At 40.6% G+C, this 20,185-nt stretch overlaps 1 protein-coding gene across 6 annotated transcripts in view; it reads right to left on the bottom strand.

Moving 5' to 3' along the window:
• The window catches only part of FGD4 (FYVE, RhoGEF and PH domain containing 4), a 96,321-nt gene that overhangs the window by 39,567 nt on the left and 36,569 nt on the right, over nucleotides 1-20,185 (bottom strand). Inside the window, exon 1 of one of the 6 annotated variants that reach the window (XM_068142150.1) lies at nucleotides 6,510-6,778. The exons of the other annotated variants lie outside the window; for them this stretch is intronic. Within the exon in view, the coding sequence (XP_067998251.1) occupies nucleotides 6,510-6,525 (16 nt within the window). The 5' untranslated portion in view covers nucleotides 6,526-6,778. Of the gene's footprint in view, nucleotides 1-6,509; nucleotides 6,779-20,185 lie in introns of those variants that run through there. 6 annotated transcript variants of the gene reach the window in all.

Here is a 20,185-nt window from a genome sequence, read left to right as displayed (position 1 = left end):
CAGCACCAGAACAAGAGGACACAGTCGCAAGCTGCACCAGGGGAAGTTTAGGCTCGAGCTGAGGAGAAAGTTCTTTACTGAGAGAGTCATTAGCCATTAGAATGTGCTGCCCAGGGAGGTGGTGGAGTCACCATCCTTGGAGGTGTTCAAGAGGGGATTGGACACGGCACTTGGTGCCATGGTTTAGTCATGAGGTCTGTGGTGACAGGTTGGACTTGGTGATCTTTGAGATCTCTCTCCAACCTTGGTGATTCTGTGAGAAATGCAAAGTAAAAAACCAAACCAAAACAAAACAAAAAGATAAAACACCTTTAACATGTGGAGTCTTTAAAAAACAAAGTTAACTTCAAGGAAGTCCAAGTGATATATAACAGGAATGTTACCTAACTGTATAAAACACAATAGAAACAATGGATGGCTTTTATAAACCATATTAAAATGGCACATTTTTGATATTTCCAGGAATGAGCACCTGCTGCAGTCACCATCTTCAACACCTCTTCCCTACTAGACCACTGTTCACTGGTCACCCTGGTTATGGAGGCAACCGATGGTGAAATTGATACTGAGATACCTTCAGGATAAAGGTGCTGGAGTGTTGCTGAGAGCCACACGGATGGACAACAGACCACTGCTCATGAGACAGGTTGAAGAGGCAGCAAGTCATGGCAATAACGTGTGACAACCCTTCTTCTGGCCATTGCTGCTGTGGCTTTTCACTCCTACTTCTGCCCCCAAAACAGGATGGGGAAGCAGCAAGCCTTTGGGCCTTCCCACTGACTGAGCAGCTGCTTCAGCTGGCAGGATCTCCAGAAACCTGTCACTGCTGCTCCCCTTGCCACAGGGCAGCAGGGTTACCAGAGGGAGCAGGCAGAACTACTCAGCACAGTAACCGAAGCACTTCAGCATCTCCCTTGACTGGAAAATGCTGATTTCACATAGGCTGCCAATGCACAGCTTGCAGTTTGAAAGTAGTAGCTTATGACTGAGGGCCTCTGCCAAAAACACAGCATCACTTACACCAAGGTTCTTATAAGTCACCTACACTCCAGTACAATGGCTTTGCGGATGGAAGTCGTTCATGAACTATTTAATGAGTAATGGAGGTTTCTTAAATGAAGAGAGACACAAAACATTCAAGCCACAACTCCAGAAAGACATATGATGGAAGGAAGGGCTCTGAGTACAAGGAGTTCTGTTTATGGGAAGGAGGCACTGCACTTTCACATACTTAGTTCCTCTATTAAAAAACATCCCCTCCAACCCTTGCTTTCACTTTGATCTTTGAACATGTATTGTCAAGCCCCAAAACTGAAGAGAACATATACAATAGTATTCTTTCACTTTAGAGATTCTCCATGGCTTGTTTTTCATAACATAATGTCAATATATCTTTCACCAGTTTTGGACAAGAAATTAAGAAATATAAACAGATGATATATGCATAATGAATAACAATCAGAGATCCAAATGTTAAGCCAATTATTCAACATAAGCCACCAGAAGTATCACTGATAGATGGAAACTGCTTCCCACATCCAACTTCTGAGACACTCAATGTGTCCAGCCAGCATCTGACAACCTGGAGCCCATCTAGCTCATGGGTATGAGTTGTTCCACCCACTCTTTCCTCCTCCTGCTTTCACCACTATATGTGCCTCAGTGCTGGCACACATTTAGCCCCAGGATGCAGTCTGGGAAAGCTAAGCCATCAAAAAGGTAACCTTGCCAAAAACCCAAAGCATCCAGTTTCACACGTTCATTCACCCTGGATGCACTGGAGCTCAGGCAAAGATGCAAATGTATTCATGGGGCAAGGAAGACAAGACTCCCTTTCCATTAGTAAATAACCACTATATAATGTCAATTCTGTTTAATTGCATTTCAGTAGGGTTTGAGCAATGGGAGCGGGTGGCGGTGGGAGGGGAAGTAGTAACCATTTTAAAACATCTGCTATCTAAAAATGCATGGCTTGAAAAGTAGTGTGCCCTAATTAAAGAGCAAACTGCACACCACCATCACAGCTTGGGACCAGGCATTACTGCCTGTTATGCATCATCTAAAATAATGAACTTGGTGAAGAATAAAGTGTAGATGGAGAGGAACACGTGGTTGCTTGTCCCTTTCAGCAACACCAGTTTCACACCTGTGTGGAACTCCGGCTGCTTGGTGGCAAGCATCTTTTCTTCCCCAAGGCAGGGTCAGGCAGCCTGCTGCTACCCAAGCATTTCAGTCTCCCTGCCAAGTAATTAAGAACCATCATCTATGAAGCACAGGGAAAAAAGCAGCTCCGTGGGAACACTCACTGCATCAAAACCAGAAATATAAAGAACCCGAAGCTGGATACTTCACAAGCATTCAAGTGCTTCCTGCTTTTGACCTGGTTGGGGGAATAAAAAGGAAGAATACCTACAAGAAGCCTGATTTAAGTACATTTAGAGCCTTCCTGTGAAGCCATTCAAGAACAAACTTCCTTGTCCAGTCCCTTTAAAGCCTACCATAATTATGCCAGCATTTACAGGGTCTCTTGTCCATAAGAAATAAACAGAGATTGCTGTTTCACACTAACTCATCAGTTCATAACAATTATTAGGAAAAGACATGAAACAAGTTCACTGGAACACAAATGGGGGAAAAAACTCACTGTTTGCCCTGTCCACAGAATTCACTGCATGGTAGTATAGCTGCCTCTGGAACATTAAACAGAGCAAAACAGCTTTACCTATTCTGCTATGAACTGGACAAGAAATACAAGTTCAAAATTATTCTATTGTTTAGTCCTCTCTCTTCTCCATCCCAGATCACTGTTTAAATTATGCTTTCAAAACCAAACAAACAAACCCCCCCCTGTATTTAAAATAGCATTTCATAAAAATTCTGAAGTTGGAGAATTAAAATAATTTTTTGTTGTAGACTTGGATGAATATTTACAGACTCCTCCAAAAGGCTTAATAGTCCTATGAATATTTATATTTGAGTGTATAAAATGAATAGGAAATGCTTGGGAAAAAAAAGCCACACAGTGTAAAATTATGTTGCTAACTAACAGGAAGGCAAGGAAATTTGGAATAGCTCAAGTTTTCATCAACACATGTGAAGAATGGGCAATCTTTTGCCTCACAAACATCTTGAAAATTAAAATTTTGAAGGCCCCAGGACAGACAAAAAATAAAATAAAATAAAGGCTGCTTAAACCAAACCCGCAGCTATCCCAGAGGCTGAGACAGTACCCCACCGAGAGGAGAAAGTTTTATCTCCTCCGTCCCTTCACACCCCTATAGCTCCCTCTGCTCACTCCATACCACTCATTGGGCTTCTCTCTAGGCCAGCACAACCCTCTGCAGCTAGCAGGCAAGTGGATGCTGGTTTTATCACAGGAGTTTTGTGCTGTGTGACTGAGCCAGATGGCTTGTGGATGAGACCAAAAGTCTAGGAAAGCCCCAGGGAGGAACTGGGCAGTCTTTTGGCAGGAACTACCCAGTGGAACACAAGCTCTTCACAGAACTGCAGCCCAACAAAATGTTGCTGACTCCTATGTAATATTTATGTTTTCATTAGAGCCTTAGTTTTTGGCATCAGAAGAAAGAGTATTGAAATATTCATTTAAAAAAGAAAAGAAAAAGAAAAAAAGTGATGCCTTGGCATGTTGGGGAATAAAGTTTTCCAAAGCAGATAGCAAATAAATCTACGAAATTACTTTTTAAAGGTTTAGTCTGAAACAAATGTTATATTTAATTTCTTTTATAATACAAGGTCTGGCAATACTCTAATCCCTCTCCACCTTATGTGACCTTCCCCAGCTGTTGCTTTGCCTTCTTCTTTTCTTCTTTTTTTTTTTAAATTGATTTAATAGTGACAGATCATATTTGCAAGGGCTGTTTTTACAGGCAAGCAAGAGCAATTACAATGTGTTAAATATTTTGTGGTTATCTAAAGGAAAGATGTTTTCTAACCACCTACCCTTCTCAAGGTCAAGCATTGTGTGTCAAACTATAAGCAACACAGAGGCACTAGATTTCCAAATGCTTGAAGGAATGTAATCCTTTTGTTTCACAATAGTTATAAGCTCAGGGCAGCAGGGAGAGATGAGGAAGAGAAGCATTCCACAACTACTTTGAATTTTTAGTAAATTCACTGGGTTTACAAACACTGACATAAAACATTTGACTGTCAATCTGTTTATATCAGTACCTACCACATAAAAGACTGGGGGTGGTGCAGACAGAAAGCAAATCATAGTGATGGTACTAACAAAACCCACTCAAATCTCTCTTGACTCTAGGTGACAGTATCATTGAACCTTTCAAAATGACATTTCTTGAAATTAGTTATTTTCCCCCTACAGTGAACCCCACTGCTAAAAAAAAACAACCAAACCAACCAACACACACCCAACTTACACTGTTCTATTTCAGTCTTTGAAAACATCAAAGCTCCAGGAAACGTACATTCTATATATTTTCCATATTTGCTGTGAGCCTTTAGTACTTGAAAAAAACACTGCCTTGCTCAGGCACCTGGACACAATTGCATATTTTGATAGCCATGAATAAACTGCCACGTGAATTTATGCCTTCCTACAGGCACTGTCCCTTCAGGCATGCTAATGCCCTCTCCCCTAGACCCAGCAGTCAGTACTGGAAGAATTTCTTTCCATTTCAGACTGGAGGCAGTCAGTGCTTCAGCAAGCAGCTCTCTGCTTCTCTCAGATATTATTTAGGTGCATTCAGGGATAGTTGTCTACTCAGTTTCAAACACAACACAGGTTGTTGTCACCTTTTCTACGCTTACTTTCTATGTGAGTAGGTCTCCTACACCATTCTGATAAGGTGACTTTAAAGGACACCTTTATACAATTCCACAGGCTGGTAGAAGCTCACCACTTCTTACTCTTCAAGCCAGGTATTTTCACTATAGTCCACTTCCACATTAGCTGCTTTCATAGAACTTTTAACCAGAGTCTGGGAAATACACTGCCTAGAAAATACTGTGATAGTATAACCTATGTCACCTTAAAGCATATACAAAAATACATACACTTCACATATTTGATGTCTTAACTAAATAATGAATGTGTATTTGACATTCAGGCTGCCACTGTTATATGTAAGTAGGCCTCTGCAAAGTGAAATAATGCGAAGTAAGGCAAACGGCAAGGGAGCAGATGAGTTGTCATACCGAAAATAAGAGTTAAAGCACCACACTGACCTTCCTGAAAATACAGGGGTTTAGAGTAAGGGTTTAATGTTACACTTACAGAAAGATAATATGCATTACAGATCCTGAAAACAACTTTTGAGAGCTAGAGCAGTGATAAAGCTTGCTACATCCACATGTAGATACTTTTCAGGATACAGCAAAATGACACAAAGTGGGAAGAAAGGTGCAACACCCTTCCTTTTGGTTGACTATCAACAATCAGATGGAGAAGACCAATTTCAGATTTCCCCATCAAACAGATAAGGAGCCAATAGAACTCTTTTAAAGGAAGTATTCTCTCTACTCAAGAAAAAAAATAAATCAATCACATGCCCACAAGTACTGAAATCAGAAGAGCTGGGGCAGAACTATTAGCATGCAGCTACTCCAAGCTTTTCTTGCAAATCTCAAATTCATTCAGTGACTCCCTTCCCTTTATTAAGTTTCAGAGAGCTTTCCAGAGGGAGACCACCATCATGAATCTAAACTTTCCATGGATCTGTTTCATCTATCTCTCAGTGGAAAGCTTAATTCAGAATATTTACTGTCTGTTGGGGTCGGGTAAACTGTTAGGGTTGGATAAACCTTTCAATTTAACTTACCCTAAACTGAACTTTACTCAGGACTCTAAAATGTATTCACTTAAAAGTAAAGCAGCATTTTCAATAGTATTATTAAAAAATTGGTTAAAAGCATATTTGCAATGGAAAAAAATCCAAACCTTTCACTGGATGGTGCAATAAGTGAAAATAATCTTTAATTCTGGAAACCAATTCTGTACATTACATGTAGCATAAGCATCCATTAAACAGAATATTGCAACAATATACAGAAAAAGCTGAGTATACGTCAGAAGTGCACACTTGCTTCCTCCAACAATGAGAGAGAGAATTCTTAGAGCCAATCCTTACTTATAGAAGCGTCCTACAGAAACCTTGCAGCTATAAACAGAGCTTGATGAATCTGGCAAATAAGCCAGGAAGAGAAACTACTTATAAACATCACAGAACTGATCTGTTTTGAAGCAAGTCTCAAACTGATGAAAGCAGCAGCCAAACAAGCCAAAAGTAGAGCTCTTGGTGTAGCAGATGTATCCAAAGAGCTGTTAAAGAGACTGCAAGCTCATTTAATGAGAATAGGAAGAAAAAGCCACCAGAGCATTCCAGATGTATTACATCACAAGACAGCTGGATCCTCACCGGTTTATTTGCTTCAAAGGAAAAAGTTTAACTCTTGGTGTCTCTGAATGCAAATACAGCCCAAGTCTTGAAGAGATTAAAGTTTAACAGAAGCATCCTGTTCAGTCTTACCTGGTTCAGAAGACATCGTTTACAAATATAATCCAGTACCGCTGCACAAGGAATTGATTTCACAACAGCTATAAGCCTATGACAAGCTCATGCATATCCTCTTTACAAGACCTATAAGTTGCCAGAAAGTACTTTTCACCAGATGTTCAGTATATGCTGACAGTTTACATGCTGAGTCTTTCAATTATGTTATGCTCCTCCTCTTTGAAGGCAAGCCTGCTTTGAGAGGAAAAATGTAAGCATGCAAACCAGTCAGCTTAGAGAAGAGAGGGAAGTCTGTTCACTATTAAAGAGGAAAAACAAAGAAATCAGCTTATGTAACCTACAAACTGCTGGAGAAAGGAGGAGGAGGAGGAGGGACTACTGTTAAGTTGTTTTGCCTAATGCCTCAGCTACTACAAAAATGTTGTCATTATTAATTGGATTGCCCTTTGAAATTAAAGCAGTATCAAAATTAAAGGACAAGTCAGTACATATCTCTGGTTGGTGCTTAGTTCTCCCTTTATAGAGCATAATGCTAATTTCTAACAATCTCTCAGTGCATAATCTGTACTTACATTGATGCCTACAATGAAGCAAGCACAACATGCTGGACACCAGAACAGTGACCCCCCAAAAAATCTGAAAATAGTCTATATTAAGAATTTTCACAAAAAAAAAAACCCATTAGCTTATTTGGCATAGATTGAAATGCACTAGAATAATTTTAAATACCTTTTTAAATAGTATGGACTTGATACTGTGCTCCAGGGTGGAACACAAACACTAGAGTGACTTCCGAATTGTGAAAGTGTACACTTATTAAAAGCAAAAGGATTAACTGAAAAGAGAAGTTACTGCAAGTAACTTTCTTTTATTGTTTGCAGCCCTCACACCATGTGATCCCCAGCTGGCACTCTTTCATCCCAGCAGGAGAAAGAGAAATCCAGCCCTGTCAATTCGGATAATATGAATCAGAATAAAGCAGCCAACTTGTCATTCGCTGCAGCTGAGGTCACCTTTAATCGCTGTGTTGGTCCAAACCACAGCCTCCTACAACCCCTTCGACCATTGGCCATTCTTAGTCCTCCCATTGAATGCTATGCAGAAGCATAGTGCCGCAGAGCTGCTTTGAAGGACAAGTATCTCGGGTTACAGGGAATACACTTGCAAAACAATCCATTGTTACGAGTATCTGCTTTTCACTGAGAGGACAGCCCTCTGGGGTAGCCAGTGAATTATTTCCTTTCTGTTACAGATGTCAAACGGGTGATTGCCCAAAACACTAAAAGCAACTATTTTCCTCCCATTATCTCAGTATTTTTGTGTAGTTTTCTTCTTGAGAGGAGCAGATGCAGGTTCCATGCATATGGGTTTAAAATCTCTACAGAACCTGGTTTTAGCACTTTGACCAATATTTGCACATGTTCTTGTTTAAAGCATTTATTTTTGAATTGCTGGGCTAGGAAGTAGCATTTCCCTATTTTTGATACTCCTAGCAAATAATCCTGGGCTCCTTAAAGACACATACAAATTGTATTCACTTGGGTCATCAATGCATCATTAAACCAAAAAATAACAGTACCCGAGTTTCAGAACTAGACCAAGAGAAACTCCAAAGCATAGGTTACATTTCTATTTTGAAGTTCACTTACAAGAATTCAAAGCTTTGGTTTCTACATGAGAACACCTCCCCTTCCCAGAAAAGCCTTTGCAGAGAAGATAATGTTTCAGCTCAGTTTCTCATATTTGAGGCAAACCACTTTCCCTACCAGGGTGGTTTGTCCACTTGCCAGCAAGGCTTTGTCAGCCTTTCTCCAGCCTGATGTACTCTTCCTAACCCAGGAAAAGCACTGATAATGTCTGTCACACAAGACTGTGACAAATGTTAAATTCAGATGGGATCCCTAATGAAGTTTTCAGTTTTCACACAAGCAACATGGAAGGTTGGAAAACTGGAAGACAAATAGCTACAAAATAACATAAGAAGCAGTTAGTTCAGGTAAGCAGCTATATAAATACTAGTTACTGACCACTGTAAGCAAATAGAAGAGAGAGGGCCACATAAGGAAAAGCAGGGGCCAGACAGGAAATTACCTCCCTTTGGAGAAAACTTAGATAATAAATGTTGCAAACTTTGTTACATGACACATGTGGGAGGAATGACATTTTTCTTACTAGAAGCTGCTCTTGGTCTCTTCCTGTCACAGGGGCAAGGCAGAGAATACAGCTCTCATCAGACCCAAAAGGTCTACATTGGACTTACACAACGCTAACCCCAGATCACAACAGCCCATGGAGTGTTACTGTGGCTCTGCTACCCCTCCAGAGAGAGAAATAATTTTACACACAAAGGAAATTGGATTTCAACTCACTTCCAAAAGGAGCCACATTAAAACAGGTATTAAAAAGTTATTAACCCCCATCTTTAAAACACATGCTTAACATCTTGTTTTAAAAAGGTGAAAGATTAATTCTGTTATCTCTACTTCATTAACTAGCCAATAAGGGGATTTGGAAGAGATTAAAACAGATATAATGGGGACATCTCATTAACCTATTACCCTGGTTTCACATAAGTTTTACATCCACCTTTCTTACTCTAAGAAGATAAATGTGTGAAGTATAAATTGCACGCTGCAGTTATATCGGCAAGAATGAGCTGTAAACTCATCGACATGAGGTGCAGCTATGCCTTTCACACCACCAGAACATCTCTATAAACTTTATAGAAAAGCTAATCAAGAAAAAAATATAGTTAGTTTTAATAAATTTCTCTTAACAGCAGATTAAGAGGCATGGAGAACAACTGATTAAATAAAGCATTCTCATGAGTGAGTACTTATAATCATACTGCCAACACAAGCAGTTGCTGTCATTCATATGAATAAGCTAACTACAGAAACTACAACCATCATGTCCAGAGATTTGCACAGCAGATGTTTTATGAAACAAAGCTAACTGTTTAAAATTATTGGCTTGTATACAATGTCATTATTCCAGTAATTAAAAGCTTTTACAAACATCTCGCAATAAATACACGGCACTTGGGTTTCCACCTCCAAGCAATCTTCAAACTAAACATCACAAGCTTCCTCTCAGACCTTTCCCTGTTCTGCAGGTAAAGAGATTCGAACTATGTACCTGACTCATTTGAATATTTGTAATGTGACGAAGCTGGAGTTGAGAAGGAAGTCACATGAGAACTGTTAAGAAACCTGGAAAGCTTAAGTATTACAGAGCTACAGGGACTGGATGCCGCAATGCCACACACCCCCCAAAACCAAACTAGCACACGTGACAACGAATTACAGCCCAGCATTCAGGATGTCTGTCTTAAGCTGGCTCCTCCTTACTGTAGACTCACTTCAGACACAAAGTGTTTGAAGAGGTGTGCTCAGGATGCTGCATCAGGACATGACATGAAGTTTCTGCAAGCCAGTAACAGAGGGTGATATTTGGCCCACACAAAGGATCAGTAAGTCACAAGTTACCCTAGCACAGCATACAGCACGAGACTTCTGAATTTCAACATGCAGTGCTGTGCACTGAAAGTATCCCCCAACATTTTTCACAGTATAACTAAGGTTGGAAGAGACCTCGAGGATTATCGAGTCCAACCTATCAACACAGACCCCATGACTAGACCATGGCACCAAGTGCCACGTCCAATCTCCTCTTGAACGCCCCCAGGGACGGTGACTCCACCACCTCCCTGGGCAGCACATTCCAATGACAAACAACTCGCTTGGTGAAGAACTTTCTCCTCACCTCGAGTCTAAATCTTCCCTGGCACAGCTTGAGACTGTGTCCCCTTGTTCTGGTGCTGGTTGCCTTGGAGAAGAGACCAACCCCTTCCTGGCTACAACCACCTTTCAGGTAGTTGTAGAGAGCAATGAGGTCACCCCTGAGCCTCTTCTTCTCCAGGCTAAACAATCCCAGCTTTTTGCCCTGTGAGAGATCTTTAGTTAACTCAGTGAGTCCAAGTCCAAGTAAAACCATAACAGCTAAAGTGGCACATTTTACAGGACCCCCATAATAAAGGTATGGTTGATTCATAATGTCCCCCACACACTCCCTTCTCCTTTACACTCTAGTACTTCAAGAACACAGGGGTTTGGTCCTGAGCAAGACTGAAAGCATGCTTTGTCCTTATTCTAAAGTAGTTTGAGGCGTTACTATCAGCCTCTCTCAAAAGCCTAGTAGTAGTCTGCAAAGGTGTTTGACTCCCATCTATTTTTAGGATAATGGGATTAGCTACTAAGGCACCACATAGCTTTGTCCCAAAGTGACCTCCATTTCTGTCAGAACTTCCATGTGCTGCCCTTTTCACGATTCCTGGGATAGTCTAAAATCAGTAACAAGTGATTTTATGCAGATGGATATAAACAGTCTCTTAGCAGTTTTTTAAACAAAAAACACAAAAATTCACAGCACAGACCTTGCTAAATACTGTAGCTGTGAATAGACAGTTCTGTAACAACACACACAAAAAAGGTCTGAAAATTCACTTGAGGTGCAGGTACATATAACAAAGGACACCTTTGAAACTGGAGATAAGCATAAAAATATACTGGTCTAGGTCAAAATTTTGGAGAAATCTGCACTGCCCCAGGCATGCTAAACAGAAGGCAACCATCTGCCCTTCCTACCTGCACCTTCTTGCTGCACTGAAGCAATGACTATTCGTTCTTTTCAAACACTGTGCAAGAGATCAAGCAAGGTGTGCTAGTGGTGCCTTCTTTTTGTTGTAACTCAGAGCCTCCTACCTCTGATCACTGTGGGTGGATGGTAAAACCTCAGAGCCAAACCATGGCAAAATAAATGGCTTGAGAAGTCGAGCAGCTAGCTATCAAGAGCTACAAACAAGAGAAACCACCACAGAGATCACAGAATCAATCAGGTTGGAAAAGACCTCAGAGATCGTCAAGTCCAACCTATTACCTAATACCTAACACTTCATAACTAACTAAACCATAGCTTTGAGTGTCATGTCCAATACTTTTTTGAACACCTCCAGGACAATGACTCCACTACCTCCCGAAGCAACCCATTCCAATGGCCAATTACTCTTTCTGTGAAGGAGTTCAGGAGTTTATCCTTTCTAACAAAGAAAAAGAAATGAAGTCCAAAAGGACATAGTTTTTGTTAGAGCTGCATTTCAATTTGGTGTCTCTACTGCCATGATGAACAGATCCCACTCCCATTTTTCCCCCTTGTACCAATAGCACATTCCTCACTTACAAAAGAGTCCAGCCCATAATAGGCCAACACAACCTAGCAGAGAAAGCAACTGCTTTTTCCCAGGTGAGCAAGCCAAATCATTGTTCTGTACAACAGGACAAACACCAGGAGGCCCGTGGTGATGATAGTGCAGCATAGCTCAGCACAGAGGGAAGGACCATGGCTCTTCTCAGTGCTAGCCTGTTACATTAACTCTGCTCCAACATTTCATCCAGGGACAGCAATGGGGGTCAGCCTGACTGCAGATTACAACAATGACTGAACACAATAGCTATGAAGAACTGACAAGGACCACTGTATGGGTACATGAAGGATGGTTACCCACAATCCTCAAGGCAAGAGAGTCCATGTGCAGCCCAAGAGTTACTTTATGCCAAGCCAGTAGCTGTTTGTTGGCAAAGCTACACTTTACTGTTCCCCCCCTTGCCTTGGGTCTCATCTGGCAGGGTAGCAAGCCCATTCGGCTCACTAAAATCTGCTAGAAACTTATTCAGTCTCTTTTAGGTTGTTTTGTTAAATTAGCAGGCTGAGGTAAACCATAGAGTCAGGTAAACATCAGTGTCAACATGAGGAGAAAAAGCAGGAGGGAAGAATAAAATCCTTCCAGGGAGCAAATCTCGTTGTTTACAGTCTTGTTAATGTGCATCATTTAAGTTTGGCCACACAGGGATTTGAGGAAGGAAGAAACAGCCATAAGACAACTCCACACTTGCAGGTATATAATGGATAAACAAATAAATAATTCTAGATTAAGCAAATTATCTACAGAAACAAGTGACCATGAGGAAAAGGAGGGAGGAGGAAAAGTCCACACAAAAATGGGCTGGGCAGAGAAGTTTAAGAAGGGATATTCAGGATGGCTGCCACAAGGAAAACAGAAAATAGCACCTTAGAAAAAATGGGTAACTAACCCTAACAAGGTCATATATTTGTTTAAAAGGGCACTTTCCCTCCCAGTTCTGAAATAGAAAACTCTTCCATCACTCCCTTCCCTAGCTCTCCTGGTCCACATGAAAGGAGAGTTAAGACAAGCAATCTCAAGGCAGGTGTGATGAACAACTACTATGCTGTAATTAGAAAGTAAATGGCAGTGTTTTTCCATCCTGTTTTTCTTTTCTTCCATCTCAGCTGTATTATGTGCCCCAAAGGAAAAGCCTATGACTGTACAAAACCACCAAGGACACAATAAAAGTTCTTAGGGTAAAGCCTGCCTTTTGGTCTTATATTCATATAGCATTTGTCACTGTAGCATCTTGGTGTCTGCAATTTAGTCTGAGTAATATAAATACTGTAAAAATCTCCAAACAAATAATTAAATGATCACAGTTCTACAAAGAACTACATTAAAGATCAGTGAGTGCCATGTCACTGGTTCTAATCTATTAGTGTTTACAGAAGGAACACTTTTGCTATGGCAACTGTATACTTTACATCACAGAAAGCCTGTATCAACTCACCCCTTCAAAAACACAGCTTAACAGCTCACTATTTTTCAGACCTCCTTTCATAGAGGCATAGAATGGTGGCTCTTATGTTGAGAGCAACAGAACTTTTGAGAGCACCAGAACTGGATGCAGTACTCCAGGTACGGTCTCACAAGAACTAAATAGGGAGAGAATCACCTCACTCATCCTTCTGGTCACACTTCTTTTGATGCAGCTCAGGGGAGTCCAGAGAAGGACAACAATGCTGGTGAGAGGCCTTGAACACAAGCCCCATGAGGAGAGGCTGAGGGAGCTGGGATTGTTTAGCCTGGAGAAGAGGAGGCTCAGGGGTGACCTCAATGCTCTCTACAACTACCTGAAAGGTGGTTGTAGCCAGGAGGGGGTTGGTCTCTTCTCCAAGGCAACCAGCACCAGAACAAGAGGACACAGTCTCAAGCTGCACCAGGGAAGATTTAGACTTGACGTGAGGAGAAAGTTCTTCACCGAGCGAGTTGTTTGTCATTGGAATGGGCTGCCCAGGGAGGTGGTGGAGTCACCATCCCTGGAGGCATTCAAGAGGCGATTTGACATGGCACTTGGTGCCATGGTCTAGTCATGGGGTCTGTGTTGATAGGTTGGACTCGATGATCCTCAAGGTCTCTTCCAACCTTAGTTATACTGTGATACAGTTGTCTTCTGGGCTGCGAGCATAGATTATCAACTCATAATGAGTTGTTCATCAACCAACAGCCCCAAGCACTTCTCCTCCAGACTGCACTCAAACCACTCCTCTCCCAGCCTGTATTTGTAGGACCTTGCACTTGGGCTTGTTAAACTTCATGAAGTTGGCATAGGCCAGCTCTCAACCCTGTCCAGGTCCCTCTAGATGGCATCCCTTCCATCCAGCATGCCAACCAGACCACACAACTTGGTGTCATCTGCAAATTGTCCGTATCACTGACAAAGACGTTAAACAGCACTGGTCCTAGTACCAAGCCCTGAGGGATGCCACTCATCACTGGTCCCCATTTGGACACTGAGTGTGACCATCCAGCCATTTCCTTATCAAAAAAATGGTTCATCCCTCGACTCCATGTTTTTCCAATTTGGTGACCAGGACGTCATGTGGGACAGAGTCAAATGCTTTACACAAGTCCAGGTAGATGACATCACTTGCTCAAGTAAATACATATTTACTGTAAAATTGAGAGAAATCTTCATGTTATTTTTCAGGGAAGAGGAAATCCCTCTTTACAGTGTTATCCATTTATTACATAAACAGGAAGCTGGCAAATAAACAACAAATGAAGACGCTCTGGCTCTGCAGCTCTACCTTTTCTCAAGTTGTCTTCACTGCTTTCTTCTTCCCACGCCTTCTCTCTTGAGAAGGATGCTTCCTCAGGCCTCCTGCTTCTACCACAGCTGCTACCTCCTCCCCAGTGACAGTATTACCTCTGATGATGACATTCATCTTTGCCGCTGCACTCTACTGCCAGCCAGGATATACAGCTAAACAAGCAGAGACAGGTGGTGCTAGACCAAGAGAGCAGCTATACTGTTCCACCAATTGGGGACCATGTTGAAGTTGTTACTACAGAAACCATAACCTTCTTTAAGGAAGAATGGGAAAAATGGACAAGGAAAAAGCTGCTGATCTACCCTAATAGTGTTGTGCCACCCATCTCTACTTATCTTCACAGATTAAATGCATTGCTTATTTAATATCTTTGCAAAACAGCTTAAGAGAACAGAGTGTAATTTTCCAGTTAATGTAGCTTTTGATCACACACACACAAAATTCACACATACCCTAAAAAGAAACCCCACAATCCAACCCAGGAAGACCACCAGGCAGGCTTTTCCTTTAATTTAGCAGTGCACTGAAAGGTTGAATTCATCACTTAAAAATTACCCCTGCCACGTTAGAAATCCAACCAGTATAAACACTCACAAGTGAAACAGGTCAGAATGCAATGACTGTGATTTTGCTTCCATATAAGAAATAAAGTTTGGGCAGTAAGAGATATTAAAATAAAGTAAAATTATTCCTGGTTAATAAACAACAGCATGGAAGATTCACAATAAATACCAGTATGGAACACATCAGTACATTTCTGGAGTAGATAAAAGCATACAAACTGTGGTCAAGGAAACAAAAAAATATTCTGTGTCCCAAAAGAAGCAATAGCAAATGGTTGGGTAACCTACAGTAGAAGGTAGCAAACACACAATGACCTTTTCATTAATCCCCATGGCTTGCAGAATCAATTGTTTGGGGACCACCCATGTCAGCAGATGCATTTGTGCAACCGTGTTTTACTACCTGCTGGAAGACATATTTACCATTAATTTCTTTAGTTTTTCCTCTGAATCCAACTAATATTTCTCATGCAGAATGTGTGACAGCATAGGTTTTTTCAATCTACCCTACCCTTGACTCTGTGCTATTCTGGGAAAGAGAAACTTGCTGACACAACACATTTGCCCTTCCCCTTAAAACTTCTCTTCATCTTCCTTGTCACATTCTATAAAGCATCAGGTTAGCTTTCTCCAGAACATGTCAGTTCCTAAAACTCACAGAACCATGACGTTTAGCTCCCCTGCACAGGCAGGCACATCTTTCACTACATCAAGTCTCAGAACAACAAAAAAAATCCACTATCTGTTTGTGACTATTTCCTTCTGTCACAAACACAGAAACAGCTTTATTCTCCTTTCTTTGTCATGTTAAGGCATTTACTCTAAGACATCTAGTATAGTGAGAAAATCAGGACCTTCTCTACAGAGCTTTCTCTCACCTGAGCTTAATACATAGTACTGCTTTTCCCCACTATATCCACTCTTGCTTATCTCAAGTGTCCAGAGAAAAGTGATCAAAAGGAATCCCTCAAATCAATTTCTTGCAAAGAAAGAAAAGTAATGAGAATGTAGAAAGAATACAGAAGTGTTTTTCAGCTTTCAGTGCAATAAAGATGCAAGATAAGAGACAACTGTGACTGGTTTATATAGTAGTGATGTGCTGAATTAAACACAGCTTTCACAAAGGCCACATCAGCACTAATGAAACTACAATTTCCTTTAAATTATTGCAATCCATACTCCAGACCTCATCAGCCAGACAGTAATATCCTTTCATCATTTATTTTAACACAAAAGCAATCAATAAGCTTCTGCCCACAGTTCTTTTACTACTATCTATGAACTCTAAAGGCACAGAATCAGAGAGGATGCCAGCTATAAAACAGACACAGCCAAGTTTCATTGTTGTCTTTCTTATGGAAAGAGATTCTAAAATCCCACCAGGTTTTGTGATAAACTGGATTAGAGCAGTGTCAGCCATCTATAAAGTAAATCCTAACCCATCAAAACATGATGAATAGACCACAGTATTGAAGAACTACAAGTAGACTGTGATGGATTGAGCAGCTTTTCCATCATATTGAGTGTGTGCTGTTTTGCACTGCAAATATCTGGTATCAGGTTGCCTGAGTATCACACTCACAAACTGAGGACATGCCATAGAGAACACACACATACACAGAAAAACCTCCTCAGCTACCAACTGAAGTTTTACTCCTGTGTTCAGCAGCAAGCAAAAAGTTTTCTACAGCTTTCAGCAGTAGGAAGTATGTGGAATACTCTCAGCCAAACCAGAGAAACATCATTAGTAAGACAAGTAAGTACAAGAAGAAGTCTGGAAAATGTAAGTTAATTGTTTAGAAAGATTATATTTTACATTTAATAAGTTCAGATTCATAAACACATACAGCCACACACATACACACACAAAAAAAACCCCAACAACAAAACAAACAAACAAAGAACACAAAACAAAACAGAAACAAAGCAACACAACGCTTTGCAAGCGGTAATTATCCTGTATGGCAAAACCCAGGCCATAGCTTGTAGATGGTAAAATGGGGAAAAGATTGTGGGCAAGGTGCTCTAATGACATTGTTCCAGACTAAGCATTTAAAAGGAACATTTATGAAAAATAACAAGATGCTGGAAGACAACAGTGGGGTACAACATCACCAACTTTACTAAGTGTGAACACTGCTCACATTTCTAACTGCAAATATTTCATCAGATAGTAAATGCTGTGTTTCAATTCTTGGATAAAGCCTTAATTCCACTACTCTAAGTCTTCCATTTTACTTTGGCTTATAGCAGCTATCTTTAATAGTTTGTTTATAGCAGCTTCCACAGTTAAAACTGACTGCACAAAGATTTCTTGACAAGAGACAAAAACATTTGCCAGTTGCATTACAATGGGTGGCCAAGTCATAACAGCAACATAAGGCTCCAAGCAATGGCATGAACAAGTGCTACTGAAGAGAACAGGCATCAAATTAGTCATGGAAACTGCCTTGGCTCATTGAACTGCCAGAGAACTGTTAGAGATGAAATGAAGAGTGGCACAGGACCTTTACAGCAAAGCAAGAGATACTCTTATACAAACAATGAACCCTTTTGATACTTTAGAAATCTTAACAACAGGTATAAAATAATCAACCACATTGAATACAAGAGAAACTATCACCAAATTATTTATTCCAGATAATAGACTTCAGTCTAATTGTAACTATTGCAAGCATGGTATGGGAAACCAAACTATACTGGATTACAGAAAAGACACTTAATGCATTCATTTATCTTCCTGAGCATCAGTGACCTTCTTAAGGGAAGAAAACAAAATTCAAACAAGACAGCCAAGCAACACCACCACCACCCTCATGTAGGAAATGGGACAGGGATGCAGCAGCACATAACAGATGCTGGGACTGAGGAAGAGATACTAGGAAGAAAAAACCTGAGATGTTCAGGTTGTGCCATGCAGGAATAACACAGCAGAATCAATTTGTTCTTTCAAGCAATATTACAAGTTCTTGAACTAATTTTCCCTCTAGTGCTCAAACAGCAACTATATTCAACACTGCTCCAGAGAATATACCACACCACCCATGGAACTACCCAGCGCCTTTAAAACAAAACCCTTAGCTATAGAAAGACTGAAATTCCCATCTCCTGAAGCCTCAATCCCCATGGGGCTCATAAGCTTTTGCTAAAAAGCCTTGCACAGTGCTACGTTTGAATCTTACTTGTGAAATCTAAACCAGATACTCGGAACTATAACCACAACACAACTGGGCAGCAGAACACAGATTTTTATTCTGCCCCTCCTCCCTCCCAAATGACACTACAAGCGGAACAGGCAAGTTGCAATACTGTTTAATACCAGGGTTAGATGTGTTTATAGAATCTTCATGAAGGTAATGTGATTCTGTGGTGGCAGGAAAACCGCAGCGTCAAAGTACAGTCCAAAGAATACACAAGGCAGCAGATTTCTACAGCAAGTCAAGGATAAGCATAAAAACCAACCAACCAAAAACCTGCAGTGAAGCTCAGCAGTTGGAAAAGCACTTCTAGTAGTCATCTGTCAGGATAGAAGACTATTCTTCCCTCTGATTCAAAATTTGTCTGCTTTCCTCTGAAGCACTAGAGATTGATTGTGGCTGTTGAGTCCAGGTAAGCATCATGCTGCTGGTAGTTTGTCTCAAGTGCCTACTCAAGTTTTCTGCTAACAGTCATCTCATGACATTGGCAATGACTTCAGTCTGTCTTGCTCAGCTTCTGAATCATAGTGTAACATGGGATGTTGGCCATTTACTACAATTTAAAGTTTGTTTCTCATAGCAAGTAGCAGTCTGTGATTCTTGGTATGCCAGAAGACTAGAGGACATCTAAATAAAACAGAAAGTTACAACCCTGAGTGACCGAATGTCTCCATCCAGTACTAAGCTCTGCATTCCCAAATATACTCAAGTACTTACTTTACTCAGATACTCATCAAAAAAAGTAAATAATTCCCCTGTATCTCAGTCCAAGTAGCAATTCTATTCTTAAAATAAACAGCTAATTATTGCTTATAGTAAGAGTAACTGGATGAATTTAAACCAAACCCACACACACAAAAAAACAAAACCAAACAACCAACCGAACTTAGAAGTAATTCTACTTCAAGATATTCTGTTGCTGGCATTTATCCCCACCTTGTTGTTCTTGCAAATGTGAACAAGGATTACCTGGGAGGAATATTTTCAGAAATCACTTGCAGAACAGCTGTGATTCTTCAGGTTCTTCAACTAGACACCTCAATAAGGAAGGACAAAAGTACCTGTGCAGTAAATGAGAGCCCCTCTGGAAGAGACTAAAAAAACCCTGCCACGATTCATTGACATATCATTAATCTGCATATTTCCAGTCTCTCACATTTAGTTACTCATAGTCTCACTGCACCAGTTTAGCACAGTGATCTGCTTTAGAACAAATCTGATGTTTTCTCAAATCTGGTACAGCAATTTCTAGCATCATGGAAAAAAAACCCCAAGTGTTAATGCCATTCTCAACCATAAAAAGCATAAAAGACGCAAGCAATTTTACATGACTAAGGCTGGGCAAACAGACCAACAGCAGCAATGCCTGTGTCAGCAGGTTTATCCTCCCACAGCCAGCATCCCAAGGATCTCATGGGAGCTACAAAGAGAATACTTTGTAAACAGGCACCAGGACTTTCCAAAACAGTTGACCCTTCAGAGGGAGCTGCAGGCTTTTACCTTGGAACAGCCACGCTGCTGTAAGGTGACTGTACAGACCCTAGGCTTCTTGTGCTTTAGTGTTCAGAATATAGGAGTAAAAAGCAATTTAAAAAAGGGAAAAAAAACCCAAAGAAGTATTGAGAACTACACATGTTTAAAAGCTCTGCCAAACAGCAGCCCAAACAATGTATAAATAAACCCAAATCATGTCAAACAGCATTCCACAGTCATGTGTCAAGTAAAAAGCAGAAAGACTGTTCTGTTTGAAGAAAACAATTGTGATCGTTTATATGCAAGCCAGCTTCCTATATACCAGCTCTGGATTTTACCATTTAATGACAAGTTTCCTGAAAGTTTAGTCTGTACAGCCATTTTAGATGGGATATTTCTAGACACTATTTAGTTTGGAATTCATGCAAAATGTCTTTTT

Source organism: Melanerpes formicivorus, unplaced genomic scaffold, assembly GCF_026170545.1.
Source record: "Melanerpes formicivorus ecotype bairdi unplaced genomic scaffold, bMelFor1.0.p_v2 SCAF_8, whole genome shotgun sequence".
Taxonomy (NCBI): Eukaryota; Metazoa; Chordata; class Aves; order Piciformes; family Picidae; genus Melanerpes; species Melanerpes formicivorus.
This window is presented reverse-complemented; position numbering and strand designations above follow the sequence as displayed.